General features: G+C 36.4%; 1 protein-coding gene across 8 annotated transcripts in view; it reads left to right on the plus strand.

Annotated features, from left to right (window-relative positions):
* Positions 1-20,703, plus strand: part of HEATR5A (HEAT repeat containing 5A) — a 94,326-nt gene that overhangs the window by 57,008 nt on the left and 16,615 nt on the right. For 7 of the 8 annotated variants that reach the window (XM_032848903.1, XM_032848905.1, XM_032848906.1 and 4 more), the window contains 10 exons: positions 1,663-1,842; positions 4,670-4,909; positions 6,422-6,603; positions 8,183-8,251; positions 10,311-10,490; positions 13,306-13,528; positions 15,059-15,307; positions 16,862-16,989; positions 18,506-18,653; positions 20,049-20,321. In XM_032848903.1, coding sequence (XP_032704794.1) covers positions 1,663-1,842; positions 4,670-4,909; positions 6,422-6,603; positions 8,183-8,251; positions 10,311-10,490; positions 13,306-13,528; positions 15,059-15,307; positions 16,862-16,989; positions 18,506-18,653; positions 20,049-20,321 — 1,872 coding nt within the window. The remainder of the gene's footprint in view (positions 1-1,662; positions 1,843-4,669; positions 4,910-6,421; positions 6,604-8,182; positions 8,252-10,310; positions 10,491-13,305; positions 13,529-15,058; positions 15,308-16,861; positions 16,990-18,505; positions 18,654-20,048; positions 20,322-20,703) is intronic. The other variant, XM_032848910.1, reaches the window with a different exon arrangement.

Below are 20,703 nucleotides of genomic sequence, written 5' to 3' on the forward strand. Positions count from 1 at the left end.
TGCTACAAGAGACAGTCACAAACAGTTGAAGTAGGATTTAGCCTTTAAGTAATTTACCATATATGCCTGTAATCTCATTTAATAAAACTTACCACAGAAGAGTCTTCTTCAGGTTAGAGGGTTTTTATGCCTCTTCTTTATTTTAGAGCTGAATTAAAGGATTTCTTAGCCGGTAAGACTTAAGTATATATTTCTTTATTTTAAAATTATGTGGTAATGCAAATATGCATACAAATTCAAACAACCTACAAAAACAGCAATGGTAATATCTTACTCTTTTATGTATATAGTTTCCAAAGTGGTGTCACACTTTTAGAAGGTCTCAGGCTTCTTTTAGAAGGTCTCAAAGCTTTCCAGTATCTAAAGCTCTCAGAACAGTGTGTTTTACTGTCGTGCTGTGCTCCTTAAATTAGTTTGTTATTACGTTAAAACTTTAAATCTGACTTGAGTTAATCAGCATTGCTGAACTGGTATAGTTGTCATCAGACAGGTTGTAGAACTCATTTGAAAACTGTTGATGATTTACCTTAACCAGAGAAATTTTAATCTTATAATTGTATGAGATATTCTGCCCAAGTGACCTTCAGTTTATGTTCACCACTGAAATTATCTGCATCTTTTACTTTGACTTTCATTGTGTAAACATGGTATATATTCCTAGAATTCTTGAATTAGCTATGTGAGTAAAATATACTAAAGAACTTGTTATATAATTTCCTTTTTAAAATTTTATAATTTTTCAAACTAACGGAAAAGTTTAAAGTAATGTGTAGTAAAAACGTATATTCACCTACTTATTATCTTTATGGCACTCATTTTATATATCTTCCTCTCTTTCTGTATATACACAGATACAAACCTTTTGCCAAACCATCTGAAAGCAAGCTGTAGACATCATGACAACTTACTTCTAATACGTAATATTCTCCTGCATGACCACACATCATTTCCACACTTAATAAAATCAACATGATTTAGTAGCGATCATAAAATGTGCAGTTCTCACACAGATTTCCCCAGTTATCCAAAAAATATCCCTTATAACTCCTTCCTACCCTCCCTTACCACCACCCAAATTTAGGTTCCAGCCATGACTCACACATTGGTTGTTCTGTCTCTTTAGACCCCTAATCAGAAACATTCCTGCTGCCCCCTTCCGATCTTTTATTTTTAATTGAATTATAGTTGACACACAGTGTTAATTTGTTTCGGGTGTACAGCATCATGATTCAACAAGTTTGTATATTATGCTTTGCTCACCACAAGTGTAGTTCTCACCTGTCACCATACCATGCCATTAGAATACCACTGACATAGTCCCTATGCAATACCCTTTATCCCAGCAGTGCCTCCTTATGGTCTTTAAAAGATCATTTCTCTTTCAAAATAGTGTAGTAGTAGCATAATCTTCAGAATTTAAATGCTTTCAGAAATGCTAAATAAGCTAAATTTTCAAGAGAAAATGTATTTGTTCTTTTGGCATTTCCAGAATTAGAGGAAGTAGTTGCTAGACCAAGGCTTATGTTTCTCCTTTGAGGTGCTTTATTACTTTGCAATGAGAATATTTGCATGTAGTATTTTAATAACTTTTGAATATGTGTGCTTCTCATATCGCAGTTTTGTTTTCTGTATTACTTAGATCATCGATTTTCTTCTTGTCAGATGCGAACATCAGAGAAGTGGGCCTTGAAGGGGCATTATTGACCTTACTAGATAAAGAGACAGATCAGAAGTTATGTCATGATATCAAAGAGACTTTAAATCATATGCTTACATCTATGGCAGTGGATAAGCTCTCCTTCTGGTTAAAGCTTTGTAAAGATGTACTTGCTGCATCAGCTGGTAAGTATTGGTGGTTGCCATTTAAAATAAAATTGAAAATGAAAACATTCTATATATAATTATTTGCTGGTGATAGTTCATCAGTTTTGTCTGAGTATTTGTATTGCTTGTTGCTTTTTTCAAGTGAAGATTTTAGTGTTTACATCTAACACTTAAGCCTATGTTTTTCTTATTCTTCTCATTATCTTTTATGATTTCCCTGTATAAAACAAACTAAAAAGCAGTTGTTTATACTATGAAAGTGATGTCATGACTTGGAGTAGCCCCATCATTTGTTTTCATATGTACAGTTTTTCTTAAAGATCTTATTTATTTGACAGAGCAATAAGCAGGGGGAGTCGCAGAGGGAGAAGGAGCCCCATGTGGGGCTCAATCCCAGGACCCCAAGATCATGACCTGAGCTGAAGGCAGATGCTTAACCAACTGAGCCACCCAGGTGCCCCCATACATATAATATTTGAAGGACTGCATCAAATCAGCTTAATAGAAAAATTATCAGAATTTGCAACATTTTGAGCAAGCGAGTTTCTATACACTCAATAATGCTAATTTCAAACAGGGTTAGAAAACAGTGTTATTTTCCTATTTTCTTTCTCAGTATAAGATAATTGTTAGTGAGAAAGTATATTAGAATCTTTCAAATTTTTATCTGTGGAGTAAGAAGATAAATGAGATAAAGGAGACAAATCAGTTCTGTTCCAGGTGCTATACATTCTTTGTCTGATTTAATCCTTTAGCCAACGAGTAGGAAGTATTATTCTATTTCACACAAGAGAAAACAAGACTTGGAAAGGTTAGGTAATTGACCCAAAGACACACACAGTTGGATTCAGACCTTTCCCCGCATGACTTTAAAATCCAGCTTCCAGAATGCGTGCATGGTTCAGTCAGTTAAGTGTCCCACTCTTGATTTCTGTTCAAGTCATGATCTCAGGGTTGTGAGATCAAACCTTGCATTAGGCTCCGTGCTCAGCACACTTTTCTTGATCCTTTCCTCTGTTCCTCTCCCTGCTCATTTTCTCTCTCTTTTTGTCAAATAAATAAATAAAATCTTTAAAGTGAAATAATAAAATCCAGCTTTGTATTTCAGTAGCTCTTAAACTCAGTTACTCAAGCCTCATAAGTTAATGTGTTGTCTGAATTATGTGAAAGGAGAAAAGATATTTAAAAAAGAATTTTTTTTTTTTTTAACATTCTTCACTGTCTACCTTGGTCCTATTACCTTCCAGTGATTTATATCTGCTCTTTTAAGTACTATGCTCTGCCTGTTTTCCATCCCCACTACTTGAGAACTTACAAGGACTTCTCCTTTGAGAGAAAATCTGTATGTGCTTTTTTTTTTTTTTAAGATTTTATTTATTTATTTGACAGAGATCACAAGTAGGCAGAAAGAGAGAGGGGGAAGCAGGCTCCCCGCTGAGCAGAGAGCCTGATGTGGGGCTCGATTCCAGGACCCTGAGACCATGACCTGAGCTGAAGGCAGAGGCTTAACCCACTGGGCCACCCAGGTGCTCTGTATGTGCTTTGATAGATAGGTTGATTACACTTTTCTGGTGTCTCACCTTTTTTTTTTTTTTTTACATTCATACTCCTTGAGCTTACTTGCTCAATTTTATTTCAGCATTTGTTCTTTATCCTTTGTAGTTTGGCTGCGTCCCTTCTTAGAAAAACTTGCTTTTCAGGCTTTGTTGGCTTACTTAGTCTTAAGATTTTGCCATAATTTTGTGACATCTTTGCTCTAACACATTCAAAATATGTTGACATACAAGATAATTTAAGGAAAAAAATGTTGCTCTTTTAAGCATTAGTTCCATTTTAAGTCAAGCTAAACAGGGTTAATAAGTTAACAGTTAAGGGGCACCTGGGTGGCTCAGTGGGTTAAAGCCTCTGCCTTCGGTTCAGGTCATGATCTCAGGGTCTTGGGATGGAGCCCCACATCAGGTTCTCTGCTCAGTGGGGAGCCTAGCCTGCTTCCTCCTCTCTCTCTCCGCCTGCCTCTCTGCTTATTTGTGACCTCTCTCTGTCAAATAAATAAATAAAATCTTTTAAAAAAAATAAGTTAACAGTTAAAATAAATAGGAAATGGGGCACCTGGACAGCTCAGTGTGTTGAGCATCCAACTTTTGATTTCAGTTCAGTTCATGAATCTCAGGGTCCTGAGATACAGCCCTGCGTTGGATTCTGCGCTGCTGACTGAGCATGGAGCCTGCTTGGGATTCTCTCTTTCCTTCTGTCCCTCCCCCATGCTCGCATGTGTACACGCACACACTCTCTCTCTCTCACTCTCTTTAAGAAAAGAATAATAATGACTCATTCCTCACAGGCTCTGGCCATTATAATAATATGAGACTATAAATGACAGCAATGGGTCTATCCTAAGAAAAATATTTTCAGACATTTTCAAATGGGTTCGGGAACCTTAAATCTGTTCAAGATCCTAGTGTTAAAACAGCCTCCCTAGTGTAGTCCACCATGCTCCATACCAGAGAGTGTTGAGCTTCCTTAAGCATAACTCTCTCATACAACAGACTGATAATTGTCCTAGTATTTAATATCCTGTCTGTAGTATCATGTTTGGTTTTTCACTGTGACTATAATTGAACAACTTTGTCATTTTGACCTGGAACATTTCTTAGAGCATTTCTTTAAATACCGCTGTTGTCTATAGGTATTAGATGTGATCATTTTACATTTTACGTGATTATTTTACATTGTTAAAAATGTATGATTGATCAACAATTCTAGTGTGAATTTGAAGTCATTTGTGTTCCTTTATAAATGTATCTTACATCTGATTTTAATTACATGTATTCTCCCTTGGTAAAAGATTTTACAGCTGTAACTTGTGTGGATACAATGCAAGAAGAAGAAGGAGATAAAGGGGATGATGCCTCAGTTCTGACCACCAGAAATGATGACAAATCATATCCATTTACCAATCCCCATTGGGCTACTAGAGTCTTTGCTGCCGAATGTGTCTGTAGGATAATTAGCCAGTGTGAGAATGCACACAGCGCACATTTTGACATTGCTTTAGCACAAGAAATGAGAAAAAGGGATTCAAGAAGTAAGTAGCATAAAAATGAAAAGACCAAAGGATATCCATAGAAATGCTGCTTATGTTTTTAATATTAATTTAAGAAATAAAACTAGAAATTAGTTTGCATTCTTCCAAATCAGTTATGAAATTTGACTATAATATTTGTATAAGCTATAAAGCTACCATAGTTTTAATGTTTATACACATTTCAGTGATTTAGCTTCTTAAATTGTCATTCACATTTGTTTAGTTGACTTGTGCATGACTTAAATTTATAGAAAATAATCATGTTCTTGAGTAGTACATGCATAATCACAATTCATAGTATTTTTGCTTATAGATTATTTTAGTTTTGTGAATATTACCCAGAAAACATTAGAGCCTATCACAATGTAAAGTAAACCTGCTTGCAAGGCCATTTGACCTTTTATTCTTGAGTTTTATTGTTTGTATCAAAAGGGAGTATGTGTACATACTATGGCTTGATGTCTAATTTTCAAAATTTACTTAAGCACATTATGTTCAAAGACACAGTGCATGTATCTAAATGCTATAGATATATTTTTTTACCAAACAAAAAAATTATATAGCAAAATGTTGCTATTGCAGTATGTATGAATTAGGAGTATGAATTAGGGAGTATGAATTAGGTATCTGTTTTAATGATTTTTCAAGCAGGTGTTTATTGAGTCTCATTATTTGTGATAAGCACCATTCTAGATACTGATAGGCAAAAAATTAGTATATCATAGATTCTTACTGATTCCTTTCTTCCCAATTAAAATTGTAAGTTGCACTAAGATGAGTTGGTTTCTTCATTGTGATCTATAACATTCTTATTAAAACTAGTCCCAGGTTTATTTTAAGTAAAGGCTAGTTGTACCCCTGAACATTTTATTGTTGGAATATTGTTAAGTGATTGTCCTATGTCTCTCCCCAGTAGAATTATTATACCAAAAAATGAATTGTAGGAATGAAAGGAATTCTCATTTATAATTTTATAGCTACAAATATTTTTTATATTCCTATCATTTGTATGTGTGCTAAGACATACAGAAATAATATAATCTAGTCCATATAAAGAACCACATAAAACTATGTTTTGCAAAAGGAACATTTAAGTCTTTTCAGCTTCAACTTGACATAATTACTGTTATGCTGTTTAATTACTGCCTAATTCATCAAAATCCAAAGTTTCCTAAATACCTTCCAACATGCTTTTATCAGAAAGTCTGAAAAAAGTTTTTATTGAAGGTACTGTTAGCACTCTTTTAAAGGATGCTAATTTTGTCTCTGGTTTTTTAAAGCTGCATAATTGTTTGCCTTGGGAGTTTTTGTGTGTGATCATTTGCAGTAGTGCAGCAAATCCAGCTTTGAAGTCTGTATGTAACAAACAGTACAGCAAAATAGTAAATCAAATCAGAGGTATTTAAGAAAGTCTAGAAAAATCTGAAATTATAAGGAAAAGAAATGATCACTTAATATAAATCTTAGTTTCAATGTATGCTTTTTCTTGATTAGATTTGTTTAATCTTGTAGATGACTTTTTGGTGCTACATCTTGCTGACCTAATTCGCATGGCCTTTATGGCTGCCACGGATCACAGTGACCAGCTCCGTCTTTCTGGCCTTGAAACACTGTTAGTTGTTATTCGGCGATTTGCATCTATTCCAGAACCAGAGTTTCCAGGTCATGTGATTCTGGAACAGTATCAAGCCAATGTAAGCACTTCCTGTTAGAGAATTTTATTTTTAAACACCTGGGATTAAAACAAAACAAAACAAAAAAGAACACCTGGGATAAAAGTCTGTGGAACTAACTGGCATGTTACTTTTTAAAATGTAAATGAGTATATGTGTCTGCTAATATATCACCCGTATAATCAGTTTATAGAAAATTATGTTTGAAGAAGAAATCTTAAGTAAAAACAAAGTGGTACATAAAACAGGTCCTTTGTAACGTTACAGGTTAATAATTAAAACCTTCTTGGTAATTTGGGGGATAAAGAACATTGCTAATTAAAATCTTTATAAGATATCTGAATATTAAGATAACACAAAATCATTACTTAATATTCCATTTAGGCTGTGTGCATGTTTTATCTTAAAATCATCACTCCTAGAATAAATGTAACCTTTCTTTTTTTCTCAGCTTAGAAAAGAATTCAGGCTCCTATTACTGATTCTGTAATCTTTTTAACTGATGTTTCACTGGCACATTGAGCAATGTAGAAAGAACAAGGACGATAACAGAATCATCACATGTAATCCACCAGCATCATTCATCCTTTCCTACCTCTCCTTACGATACAGAGGCAGCTTCTGTCAGTTAGCAGTTAAGGAGACAGGAGGAGTTCACCGGTTAGTTAGCTTTCTCCATCAGATTTTCCTAGCGGGAAATGCTCATGTATGCTCTGGGAGAAAACAAAAGGAAGGAATAGGAGTTACGTAGAACTACCATATTAGAATGAAATATTACAATCCAGCTTAAGGGCAGCTCTCTTATATTTGTAGCCCTCATAAAATTGCAAATGAGGGGTGCCTGCCTGACTCAGCCAGGAAAGCATGAGCCTCTTGATCTCAGGGTTGAGTTCAAGCCCTACATTGGGTGTAGAACTTGCTTTAAAAAAATTGCAAATGATAGAAATATGATTACAGCTCACTTAAGCTGAAAAGGAGAGTTGTTTTCAAGAATCTCAGTTGTGGGGCACCTGGGTGGCTCAGTGGGTTAAGCCTCTGTCTTCGGCTCAGGTCATGATCCCAGGGTCCTGGGATCGAGCCCCTGCAGCGGGCTCTCTGCTTTGCAGGGAGCCTGCTTCCTCCTCTTCTCTCTGTCTGCCTCTCTGACTACTTGGGATCTCTGTCTGTCAAATAAATTAAAAAAAAAAAAAAAAACTTAAAAAAAAAGAATTTCAGTTGGTTCTGCTTTCTTCTACATTGGCTTTATTTTCGAGTTTGCTCTCTCTATTATCAAGATGGCTCTTAGCACCCAGTCTTAAAAAGAGATGGTGCTTCTATGCTGGTACTCCCAGCAGACATCTTGAGGAGACCTTGGGTCCCTGGAGTCAGGCAGTGCTCTCAGCTCTGTAACAACAACATGGGCAAAAAGTGGGTGAAAGAGAAGGTTCTCCAAAGGAAAAATGAGGTGCTCCTATCTAAAAGAAGATACATTGAACAGGCAGAAACACAGGTATCTGGAATACCTATTATAAACAAATAATTTTAAAATAATACTCAAAAGAGAAAGAGCTTGTGCTAACTTTCTTACTGATGCTTGATATTTCATATCATTTATTGCCAGGTAGGAGCGGCACTTAGGCCAGCCTTCACTTCGGAGACGCCACCTGATATCACTGCCAAAGCATGTCAGGTAAATGGTTAAAAAGACAAAGATTGGATGCCTGGGTGGCTCAGTCGTTTAAGTATCTGCCTTCAGCTCAGGTCATGATCCCAGGGTCCTGAGATCAAGTGCTGGGTGGGGTTCCCTGCTCCACAGGGAGTCTGCATCTCCCTCTGCCCCTCTTCCCACTTGTTTGCTCAATCTTTCTCTCTCTCTAATAAATAAAATCTTTATTAATTAATTAAAGTTTAAAAAGTAAAACCCTTTCTTAGGAGGCAGTTCTTCAGTTAATATTTGATACCAGGAGTTCTACATTATAGTTGTCTAACCATTAATCTCAGCTGCTCCTTTTCCTTTATTTTTTAAATTTAGAGAAATTTTCCCTTCCTTTCATGTAGCTACATGGTAATCTATTGTTGGATATGTCATAATTTATTTAACCAGTGATGGATGTATGGGTTTTTTTATCTTTTGCTATTACAAATATTGCTGCAGTAAGTGACTTTCCGTACAGGTCACTTTACTGGGTACAAGTGTATCTGTGAGGTAAATTCTGCAAGATTGAATTTCTGGTTTAAAGAATATATTGTTGGGGTTTATCAATTTTAACTCCTCCCAGCATTGTATGCAAATACCTGTTGTCCCACAGTCTTAACACTGTAAGTTGTCAAACTTTTAGGTATTTGTCTATATGATGGGATGAAAAGGGGATCTTCGAATAGTTTAGTTTTAGATTTATGTTTCAAGTAAGACTGAGCATTTTTTCATGTATCTAAGCCATTATAATATATAATTGTTTCATTTTTAAAGATTTTATTTATTTGAGAGAAAGAACACAAGTGATCATGAGCAGGGGGATGGGAGGGCAGAGGGAGAGGGAGAAGCAGACTCCCCACTTAGTGGTGAACCCTACATGGGGTCAATCTCAGGACACTGAGATCATGACCTGAACCCAAGTCAGAAGCTTAACCCACTGAGCCACCCAGATGCCCATAAGAGCCACTATAATAGATAATTTTAAAGTTACTTTTTTAGGATTGATTGTCAGGCACTCAATATCCAACCCTAAATGACCTGCAAAAATTAAAAGCAGAACTGGCTTAAATTGAATTATTTATAATTCAATTTATAATGAAATAAACTAAATTTAGTTGTTCTTTCAACTTTATTTTATTCACTTGTATCTAGGATATGTTTGGTACCTTGAATATTCAAAGAACTGTATTAAATGTTATACCTAAGGGACCTGGGTGGAACAGTTTGTTAAGCATCCAGCTGTTGGTTTTGGCTCCAGTCATGATTTCAGGGTCATGAGACTGAGCCACACTTTAGCCGCTGCACTCAGCGTGGAGTCTGCTTAAGACTCTCTCTCCCTCTCCCCGCCCCCATGCACTCTCTCTTGCTCTCTCTCTCAAATAAATAAATAAATGTGCTGAATCTCTGATTTATTATCACTTCATTATTTGTGTTCTTGCTTTAAGACATTAAAATCTTGTGAAATGAGACAGGAACTGAATAAATAGAGGAAGAGGAGAAATTAATTTTCTCTAGAAAAAGAAATACTGTGACATCCAAGAAAACCAAACAGCCTCTGATAATTTAGCAAACTGTTTGCTTTGGAGAATTATTAATGATGCTTTGTTTTAAAATACTTTCAGTATCTTATTTTCAAAATAAAATCTTCATTGGGGTTTTAAATGTTAAGTTCTTTATCTTTCAACAGTCTAATTAACCATACAGTCTCTGCTTTTAAAATAGTAATATGAAATAAGATTGAAGATTTAATTCAAATATTAATCTGAACATTTATGAAAGTGGTACCTTTCATGGCTTCATTTCTCCATATTAATAAAATCTGAAACTCTTTGATTTTTATACTTAGTAGCACTGGTTTCCTTGCTCAACCGCAGACTTCATTACCTTTTGAAATGCTGGCTTTTGACTGGCATTATCAGCGCATCTATTGGGTTTCCTGAGAAGAAGATGATTTCAGTATCTAGATTCCTGAGATATGGTTAGCTCTGCTGAGCTCACAAAGGGGAGGTATCTATAATTTTTAGATGTAACTTTTGATGTTCTTAAAAACCAGGTTTGCAGTGCTTGGATAGCAAGTGGAGTTGTCAGTGACCTTAATGATCTCCGGAGAGTCCATCAGTTGCTTGTTTCATCATTAACAAAAATACAGGCTGGAAAAGAGGCTCTGAGTCACTTATATAATGAAAGTGCTTCTACTATGGAGATCTTAGCCGTGCTGAAAGCCTGGGCAGAGGTTAGTGCTTCTCCATTAACTGGAATTTTATTTTACTTTATTTTATTTTATTTTATTTTTAAGATTTTATTTATTTATTTGACAGAGATCACAAGTAGGCAGAGAGGCAGGCAGAGAGAAGAGGAGGAAGCAGGCTCCTCCGCCGAGCAGAGCCTGATTCGGGGCTCCATCCCAGGATCCTGGGATCATGACCGGAGCCAAAGGCAGAGGCTTTAACCCATTGAGCCACCCAGGCGCCCTAACTGGAATTTTAGAAGTTGTTAATAAATACCATAGGCTATAAGCTGAATTAACTACTTAAAACACAACTAAGTATGTTTTTAAGGTTAACAAAAAGACTTGCAATGTGAGATTTCTTTGTAGGCTCATTGATTTTTTTTTTTTAAGATTTTATTTATTTATTTATTTGATAGAGAGAGAAAGCACAAGTAGGCCGAGCAGCAGGTAGAGGGAGAGGGAAAAACGTGTTCTCCACTGAGCAGGGAGCCCAATGTGGGGCTCGATCCCAGGACCCTAGGATCATGACCTGAGCCGAAGGCAGCCGCTTAACCCACTGAGCCACCCAAGTGCCCTCTGATTTTTTTTTATTTTTTTTTTATTTTTTTAAGCCAAGCATTCTATAATATTCTTTTCTGTCTGTTATGCGCTACTTTAAGCAGGGGCAGCCATGAGCCAGAGAGACTAACCAGAAATCAACTTTTATTGAAATCTGAATTTTGGAAATGTGGGTTTGCTTGTATGTTCTATCAATTCTGTATACATACTTGAGTGTTTTTTCCAGCGTTCTTTCATAGGATGGCTTTTGAATGTTAAATAATAGTTATTTTCTTTTCCAAAATTAATGAAATATTATAGGGAAATTATTAACTTTATCTACTTTTCTAATCAGGAAAAGTTTACTTTGAGAATGTAAACATATATGAAAGTAGAATAATATAATGCATTCATATATACCCACTTTGGGGCTTTGACAGTTCCCACACTTGGCCACCCTCAGTTCATGTATCATTTTAATAAAGATATATAGTCTCAAATTGCAACTGAGAAAACTAACCAATATGTAAGAAAGCATTTCCTCCATTAAAGCAAATTAAAACCTGAAGATTAGAGTCTATTTTTGCCATTACTTGGATTTGACCAACCTTGGTTAGGAAGTAGTTCTTGAGGCACCTGGGTGGCTCAGTTGGTTAAGTGACTGCCTTTTGCTCGAGTCATGATCCTGGAGTCCCAGGATCGAGTCCCGAATCCGGCTCCCTGCTTGGCGGCGAGTCTGCTTCTCCCACTGACCCTCCCCCTTCTCATGCACGCGCACGCATGTGCTTCCTCTCTCTCTCTCATTTTCATTTTCTCTCTCTCTCTCAAATAAATAGAATCTTAAAAAAAAAAAAGGAAGTAGTTCTGCCTAGATTTAATAGCTGTAACTAATGATCTTCAGTAGTCAACTTCGTATGCTTTTAAACATTTGCTTTTAGTAGAGTAAGCAAATTTTCTAATCTCTGTAACCAATTTTGTAAATAATTCTCTACTTATATAGTGTTCTTTTCATTTGAATCTCTGGGTTCTTCCTTAAGACTGACCAATAGGGGGGTACCTCGGTGGCTCAGTGGGTTAAAGCCTCTGCCTGCCGCTCAGGTCATCATCTCAGGGTCCTGGGATTGAGCCCCTCATCGGGCTCTCTGCTTAGCGGGGAGCCTGCTTCCTCCTCTCTCTGCCTGCCTCTCTGCCTACTTGGGATCTCTTTCGGTCAAATAAATAAATAAAATCTTAAAAAAAAAAAAAAAAGACTGACCAACAGGTTATGTGTAATTGAGGTCCATAATCTGCTATCTAAAAATCCTTAGAGCCAGATTTGTTTGGAATTCAGAATTTGGAGAATTTTTTAAAAGTAATACAGTACATATTCAGGGTGCCTGGGTGGCTTAGTCGTTAGGCATCTGCCTTTGACTCAGGTCGTAATCTCAGAGTCCTGGGATTGAGCTCTGCATCTGGCTCCAGGCTCAGCGGGAAGCCTGCTTCTCCCTCTCCCACTTCCCCTGGTTGTGGTCCCTCTCTCGCTGTCTCTCTGTCAAATGAATGAATAAAATCTCTTATTAAAAAAAAAAAAAAAAAAGGTAATACAGTGCATATTCCAGGTATCCCTCCAGGAAATTGCAGCAATACTGTAGAATCTGTAATTAATATATCTGTAGTAAAACGTTTGAATATTCACACTATGTTGAATAGAGACTATAAAAGGCCTCATATAAATTCAGTCAAGTTTGCCAACAGATTATAATTACTTCTCAGTGTTTTTTGGATTTTAGAGTTGTAGATAGAGGGGTAGTACATGCTATATCCTGTGTTGAATACTTTCACATGCTATAGTCCTATAAATAGTCCATGTTCAGTCTGTTTATGTAAACGTTTTGTAGTGATTTGGTAGTAACTTGGAAAGAAAATATTTTCCATATTTCAGCTTACTGCAGTTCAGAAGTGGGCACCTGAAGCCATATGGTGAGGTGGATTATAAGGCTATAGCTAAGCTTATTGAGAAGAATGTTGTGATCATGTAGTTATTGCTGTCAAGGGATATAAAAGTGCAGAATGGCAGCATATTTGTCAAGTATGTATTCTCCATAATGCATCTCATTATGCATTATGTTTGTCTGCCCCAGTTTGTCTGTGTGATTACATGGGTATGTAACCTTCCTGGTATCAGAGTGCATTTGGAGTCCATCATGCTTAAAGGTGAAGTCTATCTCCTCAGCAAGATAAAAATATAGCACCTTATTAATGGGTACAAGATCTTCCTATTTACAAATTAACCCTGTAACAGGTCTACATAATTGCTGTAGGAAGACATAAAAGCCACAGACAAGCTTTGAAGACTACCACTTATTCAGAAGACTGTGTCAGCAATGAGTCCTATTCATCAGATGGACTGCTTGACTTAGTCCACACAGACCTGGGCACACTGAGTAGGCTCTGGCTTGCTGCGCTTCAGGATTTTGCTCTCTTAACGTTGCCTTCAGAATTTGCTTCCCAACTTCCTGTTGAAGGTAAGAAATTGTAAAATATGTACGTAATTCCTAGAGTGACAATCAGTAACTTTTCAATATTTACCCTTTCGCAAGTAATTTCCATTTATAGAACAAGCATGTAAGAATTGCTTCAGGGTAAATACCCTGAAGTTTACCTGCTAGTAATATGACATGCACGTCTTACCTCACAGGGTACTGCCAAATTGTTCTCCAAGCAGTTGCAACAATTTAGATGCCCACCAACAGCATGTTTCTGTTTTACTAGATTTTCTACCATTATATGTTGTTGTACTTAATAATGTCTATCCATTAGGTGGATATGAAATAGGTTTTCATTGTTTTATTTTGTTATTTTGTTGATTGAAGACCTTTTTTCCTGGGTTTATGGGCTAAGTTTCTTTTTCAATCAGTCACCTACTCATAATCCTTGTCCATTTTCTACTTGGTATTTGTCATGATTTTATTGATTTATTAATCCCTTATCTAATTTTAGTATTCTTTTTTGGTTTTTGTTTAAAAGATTTTATTTATTTAAGAGAGAGATCACAAGTAGGCAGAGAGGCAGGCAGAGAGAGAGGGGGAAGCAGGCTCCCGCTGAGCAGAGAGCCCAATGTGGAGCTTGATCCCAGGACCCTGAGATCATGACCTGAGCTGAAGGCAGAGGCTTAACCCACTGAGCCACCCAGATGCCCCAGTATTCTTCTTTTGTGATTGTGTGTCTCCCAAGTCTATAGCTTATAACTTTTATCTTTCTAAAATTAGTGTACTCATTCATTTATGGTTTATGGTTTTGTGTAATACGTGATAAGGTTTTTTTTATTGTTTTTTTAAGATCATAAAAACCTAGAATCATTACAGTTTTATACTTTACAGTTTGGGCTTAGTTTAGCTAGATTTTTTTGTGTGTGGAATGGGATAGGTATCTAATTTTGTTGTCAGTTATTAATCTGCATTTTATGGATTGGATATTTGGATAGCCATTTTTATTCATGTTATTCCAAAATGCTTTTTTTTCCTCTTTGATATGAATTTCAGGTCAGTCTGTCCACTTCTACTAGAATTTTAACTGGAATTATACAGAGAGAGATACGAGTGTCTAACATACCTTTCAGTAGCATCAAAATGGAAATAAATTGATTTAATGGCATGGTATGTCAGCTACTAGTGAATAACATACAGATCAACCTAAGTTACTCTAGAAACATAAAGTTAGGTGAAAAAACAAATTCAAGAAGGTTACATACAATATGGTGCCTTTAAACACAAAATAACGTATATTATTTATGAATACAAACATCTGTTGTAGGAGTGAGTCACACTAACTTGAGGAAAAGTGATTACAGAAGGAGGGATAAGAATTAATGGTATGGGGGCACCTGGGTAGCTCAGTGGGTATCAGTATTTGTTTCAAACACACATCACATAAATTCCTTAAAGGAACTTCCGGGATGATAGTAATGGTCTGTTATCTTGTAACATAGAAGAGAGAAAATGTAATTGGAGCTAATCTCTTTTATTCCTCCTGAAACTGCTTCTGCTTTCTTGTAGGTGGTGCTTTCTACACAGCAGAGACTAGTGAAAATGCAAAATTGCATTATTACAACTCCTGGGCACTTATCTTGCATGCTACAGCATTGTGGCTTACCAGCACAGGCTTTGTTGTTGCTGACCCGGATGAAGGAGCATCTCATCTCTCAAGACCTGTAACACCAACTTCCATGTGTCAAGGTTCATCATCTGGGGCAACGATAAAGTCCCCTGAGGATGTCTGCACTGATAGATTCCATCTTATTTTAGGTCAGTAAAAGAGCTAACAAGCTCCTAACCCTACAGAGTTTTTCTTGAGTCATGCCTTACTGCCCATCTTTCTTTGTTAGGTGTTAGTGATAAACTTGACATAACTGAGTAAACTTACATACATTTTACAAAAATGCAGATTTCTGGAATCCCATTACAAGCTGGCTTCAACATCATGTTGAATAAATTATAGAAATTACAAGACAATGCTAGTTTCTTCCACACAGTTTTTTGAAGATTCATGTGATGTCTATAAATTTTTTAGATTTCTTTCTCTATATATTAAAAAATACCAATATACTAAAGATGGGGTCCACCTGCATGCCCCCCCCATCTCTTACCTGCGTCTCAAGGATTGCAAGGTTCAGAAAAGTATACTCAAAGGTACAAAATTGCAAGAAAATATTTAAGGTCAAGGAGATGAGATTTTTAGGTTACAAAGTTTAACCCATTCCTTGGCTTTCCTGGAATTTCATTTTTTTTAAGTGAAAAATCTTTCTAAAATAGAGTGAGTTTCTAGAATAAATGAAAGAAATGTTTTTCATATTTTACTTAGTTCTTGGAAAACAACCCATTAGATCATTATCTATGAAGAAATTATTGATTAAATGAAATGTAAGCGTTACAAAGATAAATGATTAAGTAAGGTTTATGGTTCACAGAATTTCTGTTATTACTCCTCAGGCCAGACATGACCACATTTCCTATATCCTTGGGTATATTAAACTTTTGTTTCCATTTGCCTTGAGACAAGAGTTTTTTAAAAACAGACTTGCAGAATGAAGGATGACAGTTACTATGAGCATAAGCTGTACAACATGACTACCTCAGTTCAAATTCTTTCAGTACACTATTGTAACTGAGCTTGAGCAAATTAAATAACTTAAGCTGTATGTGCTCATCTCCCTCTCAGAAAGAGGGTTAATAATACCATGGAGCATGCGACTCTTGATCTCAGGGTTGTTAAGTTCGAGCCCCATATTGGATGTTAAGATTACTTAAAAATAAAAATATTTAAAAAAAATACCTACTTCCTCAGGTATTGTGAGAATGAAATGAAATAGTATATGTAAAGATACAGTGCTTGATCCATGATAATCACTCAATAAATTTTAGTAAGAATAAAGTTATAGAACTCTACATGTTGGGGCACCTGGCTGGCTCAGTTGGTAGAGCGATTCTTAATCTCAGGGTCATGAGTTAAAGCCCTGCATGGGTCCTCCTTAAAAAAAAAATTTTTTTTTTTTTTTTTTAATAAAAAACTCTCCACATTAAGTTCTCTAGTACAATTTTATTCTAATTTTTTGCATTTTTGAACTATTTCATAGCACCTGTGCAGTAGTGCTCAAACCTGTTTGAGATTATTCTCTATGTACATGTGGATAAAAACAACTAAAAGACTTGCTTTATTACTTAATAGTTTAGTCTTAAATGCAATTTGGTTTACTTTACCTTTTTGCTAAGCTTATTTGTATATCTTATCTAAGTATAAAATGAATTCCTTACTTCATAAACTAAGAATATCAAAGAAGCCTCTTTTTCTGTTTTCTACAGGAATCAGTGTGGAATTTCTATGTTCCTTACGCTCAGATGCAACCATGGAAAGCATTACTGCTTGTTTACATGCATTACAGGCCCTTCTAGATGTTCCTTGGCCCAGATCTAAAATTGGCAGTGATCAGGTGATTTCTTGTTTTTTTGTTAGGCTTCTGTGGTTTTCAAGGAACAGAAATAACAACATGTTCAGGTTACTACAGCAAACAGAAAATGAACACAGAGAAGAAAAAGAAAACAAAACTGCTGCATGACTTGATCTGTCAGAACTGGTATGCTGTCAGCAACCATGCAGACCCAGGAGCAGTCATGCCTCTGACTGCCACTTTGTGTGTCTGCTTCTGCCACACTGATTTCTGGTGCTAACTACTACTCAGTGTAGCAGCTCTTCAGTCGAACTCCCAGCAATGAGGGGAAGGCACTGTATTGAAGTGGCCAGAAGAGTAGCTACTAGTTAAATGTAGAATTCCTTCTTTGTATTTTTCTGCTTCAGTGCGCCCTGTTCTTTGTATATATCTGTATCTTCTATTCCATTTCCCTGAGAGAATCTACTTGGTTCATGTAGTTATGTCTGTTACAGAGTATTCCTGTTGGTTGAGTTCTCCTTCTTGGACTTTAAAGAAATTACTGGCTAGCCTATAGGTGGAGTCAGACACTAATATCTGACCCAGTTGTGACTGTGATAATAGGATCACTGTGAAAGTATGGCATTTCCTTTAACTTCTTTCCTAAGAACTACTGATTTTCTCTCTAGGTAGACTGTAATTTAACCTGTTAACACTTTTGTTTATTAGGTTTAAATTACTAAAGAGCATCTTCCCTGACTTGAATTATACTTGAATAAATTCTGAACATTTTGTTCTTGTTTATTTGGCATATTAAAACAAGCACAATAATGATGGATTTTCTCTGTTATTTTCAAAGATGAAAGGAAGCTACCAGATTAAGCACTAGAAAAGCAGAAAATGAGAGACTATTTGTCCAGTGCATTTTATTCTTTTATTTTTTTAAGATTTTTAAGTTCATTTATTTGAGAGAGAAAGTGAGTGAGCACACACAAGTGGGGTGAGGGGCAGAGGGAGAGAGACAAGCAGACTCCCCACTGAGCAAGGATCCTGATATGGGGCTCGATCCCAGGCTCTGAGATCATAACCTGAGCCCAAGGCAGATGCTTAACTGACTGAGGCACTGAGGCACCCCAGTTTATTTTATCCTTTAGAGGGATATCCATTTTATGCTTATTAACTTACCACTTTTTAATGTTTTCCTTCTCCATCATTCTTTGTTATTACTAGAAAACCTCAATACAGATCTGGAATTCTACATGACAGTGCTTGTATTCTTCTAGCCAGATTTCTCACCTTGCTTTGGAAGTTTCCCTGTCCATTTTCCCATTTTAGGACCTGTGTGAAACCAGTCTTTTGTTATAATACCATTTCCTGCAAGAAGGGACAGAAACCAATCTGGAGTCGATTTAAAATAGAACAAGTGTTCCCAACATTATTGTACCTACACCTTTAACTTTTGTGATCAATTTGTTAATATTCTCTTTTTTAATGTTTCCATTACATTTAATATTGGTATTTTTTAAAAAGAAAGTATGTTATTTCCAATACAGTTTCTCCTAAATGTTTTCTATGATAGGACTTGGGCATCGAGTTGTTGAATGTACTACATCGAGTAATTTTGACCCGAGAATCACCTTCTATTCAGTTGGCTTCACTTGAAGTGGTAAGACAGATTATCTGTGCAGCTCAGGAACATGTCAAGGAGAAAAGACGAAGTGCAGAAGGTGAATGTTAACCTATAATACAAAATTCATCATATTATTATAATCAAATTAATTAGCATTACTTTTTTAAAGTATTCTTACATGTCTATGTTGTTCTGATAATGTTTTGTGTATAGTACAAATGAAACCTCTCTAGGTATGGATTTAAGTCCTTTTATCCACCTCTACATGTTAGCTTGGATTTTGTTAGTAGCTTCGGTTTTCCTTAGGAAAATTAGAATTTTAACAAAATCCTGGAAGGGGAGAAAAAAATCCCTTATACTGGTTGAATACTTACTTTAGCTATGAGTGTTTATCAGTGTACATGGAAGAACAACTGACAATTTTAAGTTTTCTTTAAGTAATCTCTACACCCAGTGTTGGGGCTTGAATTTGCAACCCAGAAATCTGGAGTTTTATGCTCCACCGATGAAGCCAGCCAAGTACCCCATAACTACTGACAATTTTTTTCTTTCTCTCTCTTTTTTTTTTTTTAAAGATTTTTTTATTTATTTGACAGAAAGAGACACAACGAGAGGGGGAACACAAGCAGGGGAAGTGGGAGAGGGAGAAGCAGGCTCTCCACTGAGCAGGAAGCCTGATGCGGGCTCCCTGGGATCATGACCTGAGCAGAAGGCAGACATTTAACTCCTGAGCCACCCAGGCGTCCCACTACTGACAATTTTTAATGACTTAAGTTTTGCAGAGTGATTAAATTGCTTACTTATAAGCCTGATTTGGTATTGATGAGTTTATCATTTAATATTACATTTGACTACATATAACAGAAAACCTAGTCTGATAAGTGGATTTAAAACACAAGGACTTGTTCTGTCATCTAAAAGATGCCCCAGAGACAGGAAGTCCTGAACAGGCATGGCAGTTTCTTAAAAAACATCAGGGACCTTGGTTCTTATCTTTCTGCCTGCCATTATCAGTACTTAAGAGTACAAGGTAGGCATTGGAGCTGGACCTATCAGATTCACATTTTTCTTTTTTTAAGATTTTATTTATTTTTGAGAGAGAGAGAGAGCAGAGAGGGAGTGGCAGAAGCAGGTTCTCCTCTGAACAAGGAGCCCAACATGGGGCTCGATCATGACCTGAGCCAAAGGCTGACAGACGCCCAGTCGACTGAGCCACCTAGGTGCCCCTCAGGTTCACATTCTTAACAAGGCGTTAACCAGACAATATTTTAAAACTGAGAGGGTTACCAAGGATTTCTTTTGATATACTGCAATAGGTAGTCATAATAAAGACAACTCCTTTTACCTCCATAACTTTATCTTTCAGTCTTTAACACCCAAGGCTTCAGCCATTTAAAGGTTTTACCTACAACAGAAATGGACTAAATTGCCATCTACCCAAAGCAAAGCAAACATGAAATGTTTATTCAACACTCTTTTTTCTGTCTTTTAGTTGATGATGGGGCTGCGGAAAAGGAAACCCTGCCAGAGTTTGGAGAGGGAAAGGACACAGGAGGACTTGTGCCTGGGAAATCTTTGGTTTTTGCAACACTGGAATTGTGTGTATGCATTCTAGTTAGACAGCTTCCAGAACTAAATCCAAAATTGACAGGTAGCCCAGGAGTAAAAGCTGCAAAGCCACAGGTGCTCTCGGAAGATGGAAGTAGATTGGTGTCAGCTGCGTTAGTTATCCTGTCTGAACTTCCTGCGGTGTGCTCTCCTGAAGGTACGCTGTGGTATTTCACTGCTTTACTTGACCAGGAGGGAGAGAAATGATTTTAATAAATAAAGGAGATAATGGTTGCCAATCCTTTTCTCATTAAACTAATTCTACCTCAGAGGTTTGGTGGGTAATGTTTTTAATCCTTTAAGATTAACATTGCATTCTAATAATTTGTTTTTTGAAAGGGTAAAGGTAAGTAGATACTATGTACTATCAACAAATAATGCTCTTTCTTGGTTGACAGTATTTTTAACCTATCAGTGGCAGTGATTTAGCTCTTGGGCATTTTTTGGTATAAAATACCTAATGGACTTCCCCTTTCTTGGTGATGACAGAAGTTTGTCATCAGTTTGGAATGAGTCCATACTTAGAGCTTTTAAGGCTC

Source organism: Lontra canadensis, unplaced genomic scaffold (genome assembly GCF_010015895.1).
Source record: "Lontra canadensis isolate GAN:19392208 unplaced genomic scaffold, GSC_riverotter_1.0 scaffold214, whole genome shotgun sequence".
Lineage (NCBI taxonomy): Eukaryota > Metazoa > Chordata > Mammalia > Carnivora > Mustelidae > Lontra > Lontra canadensis.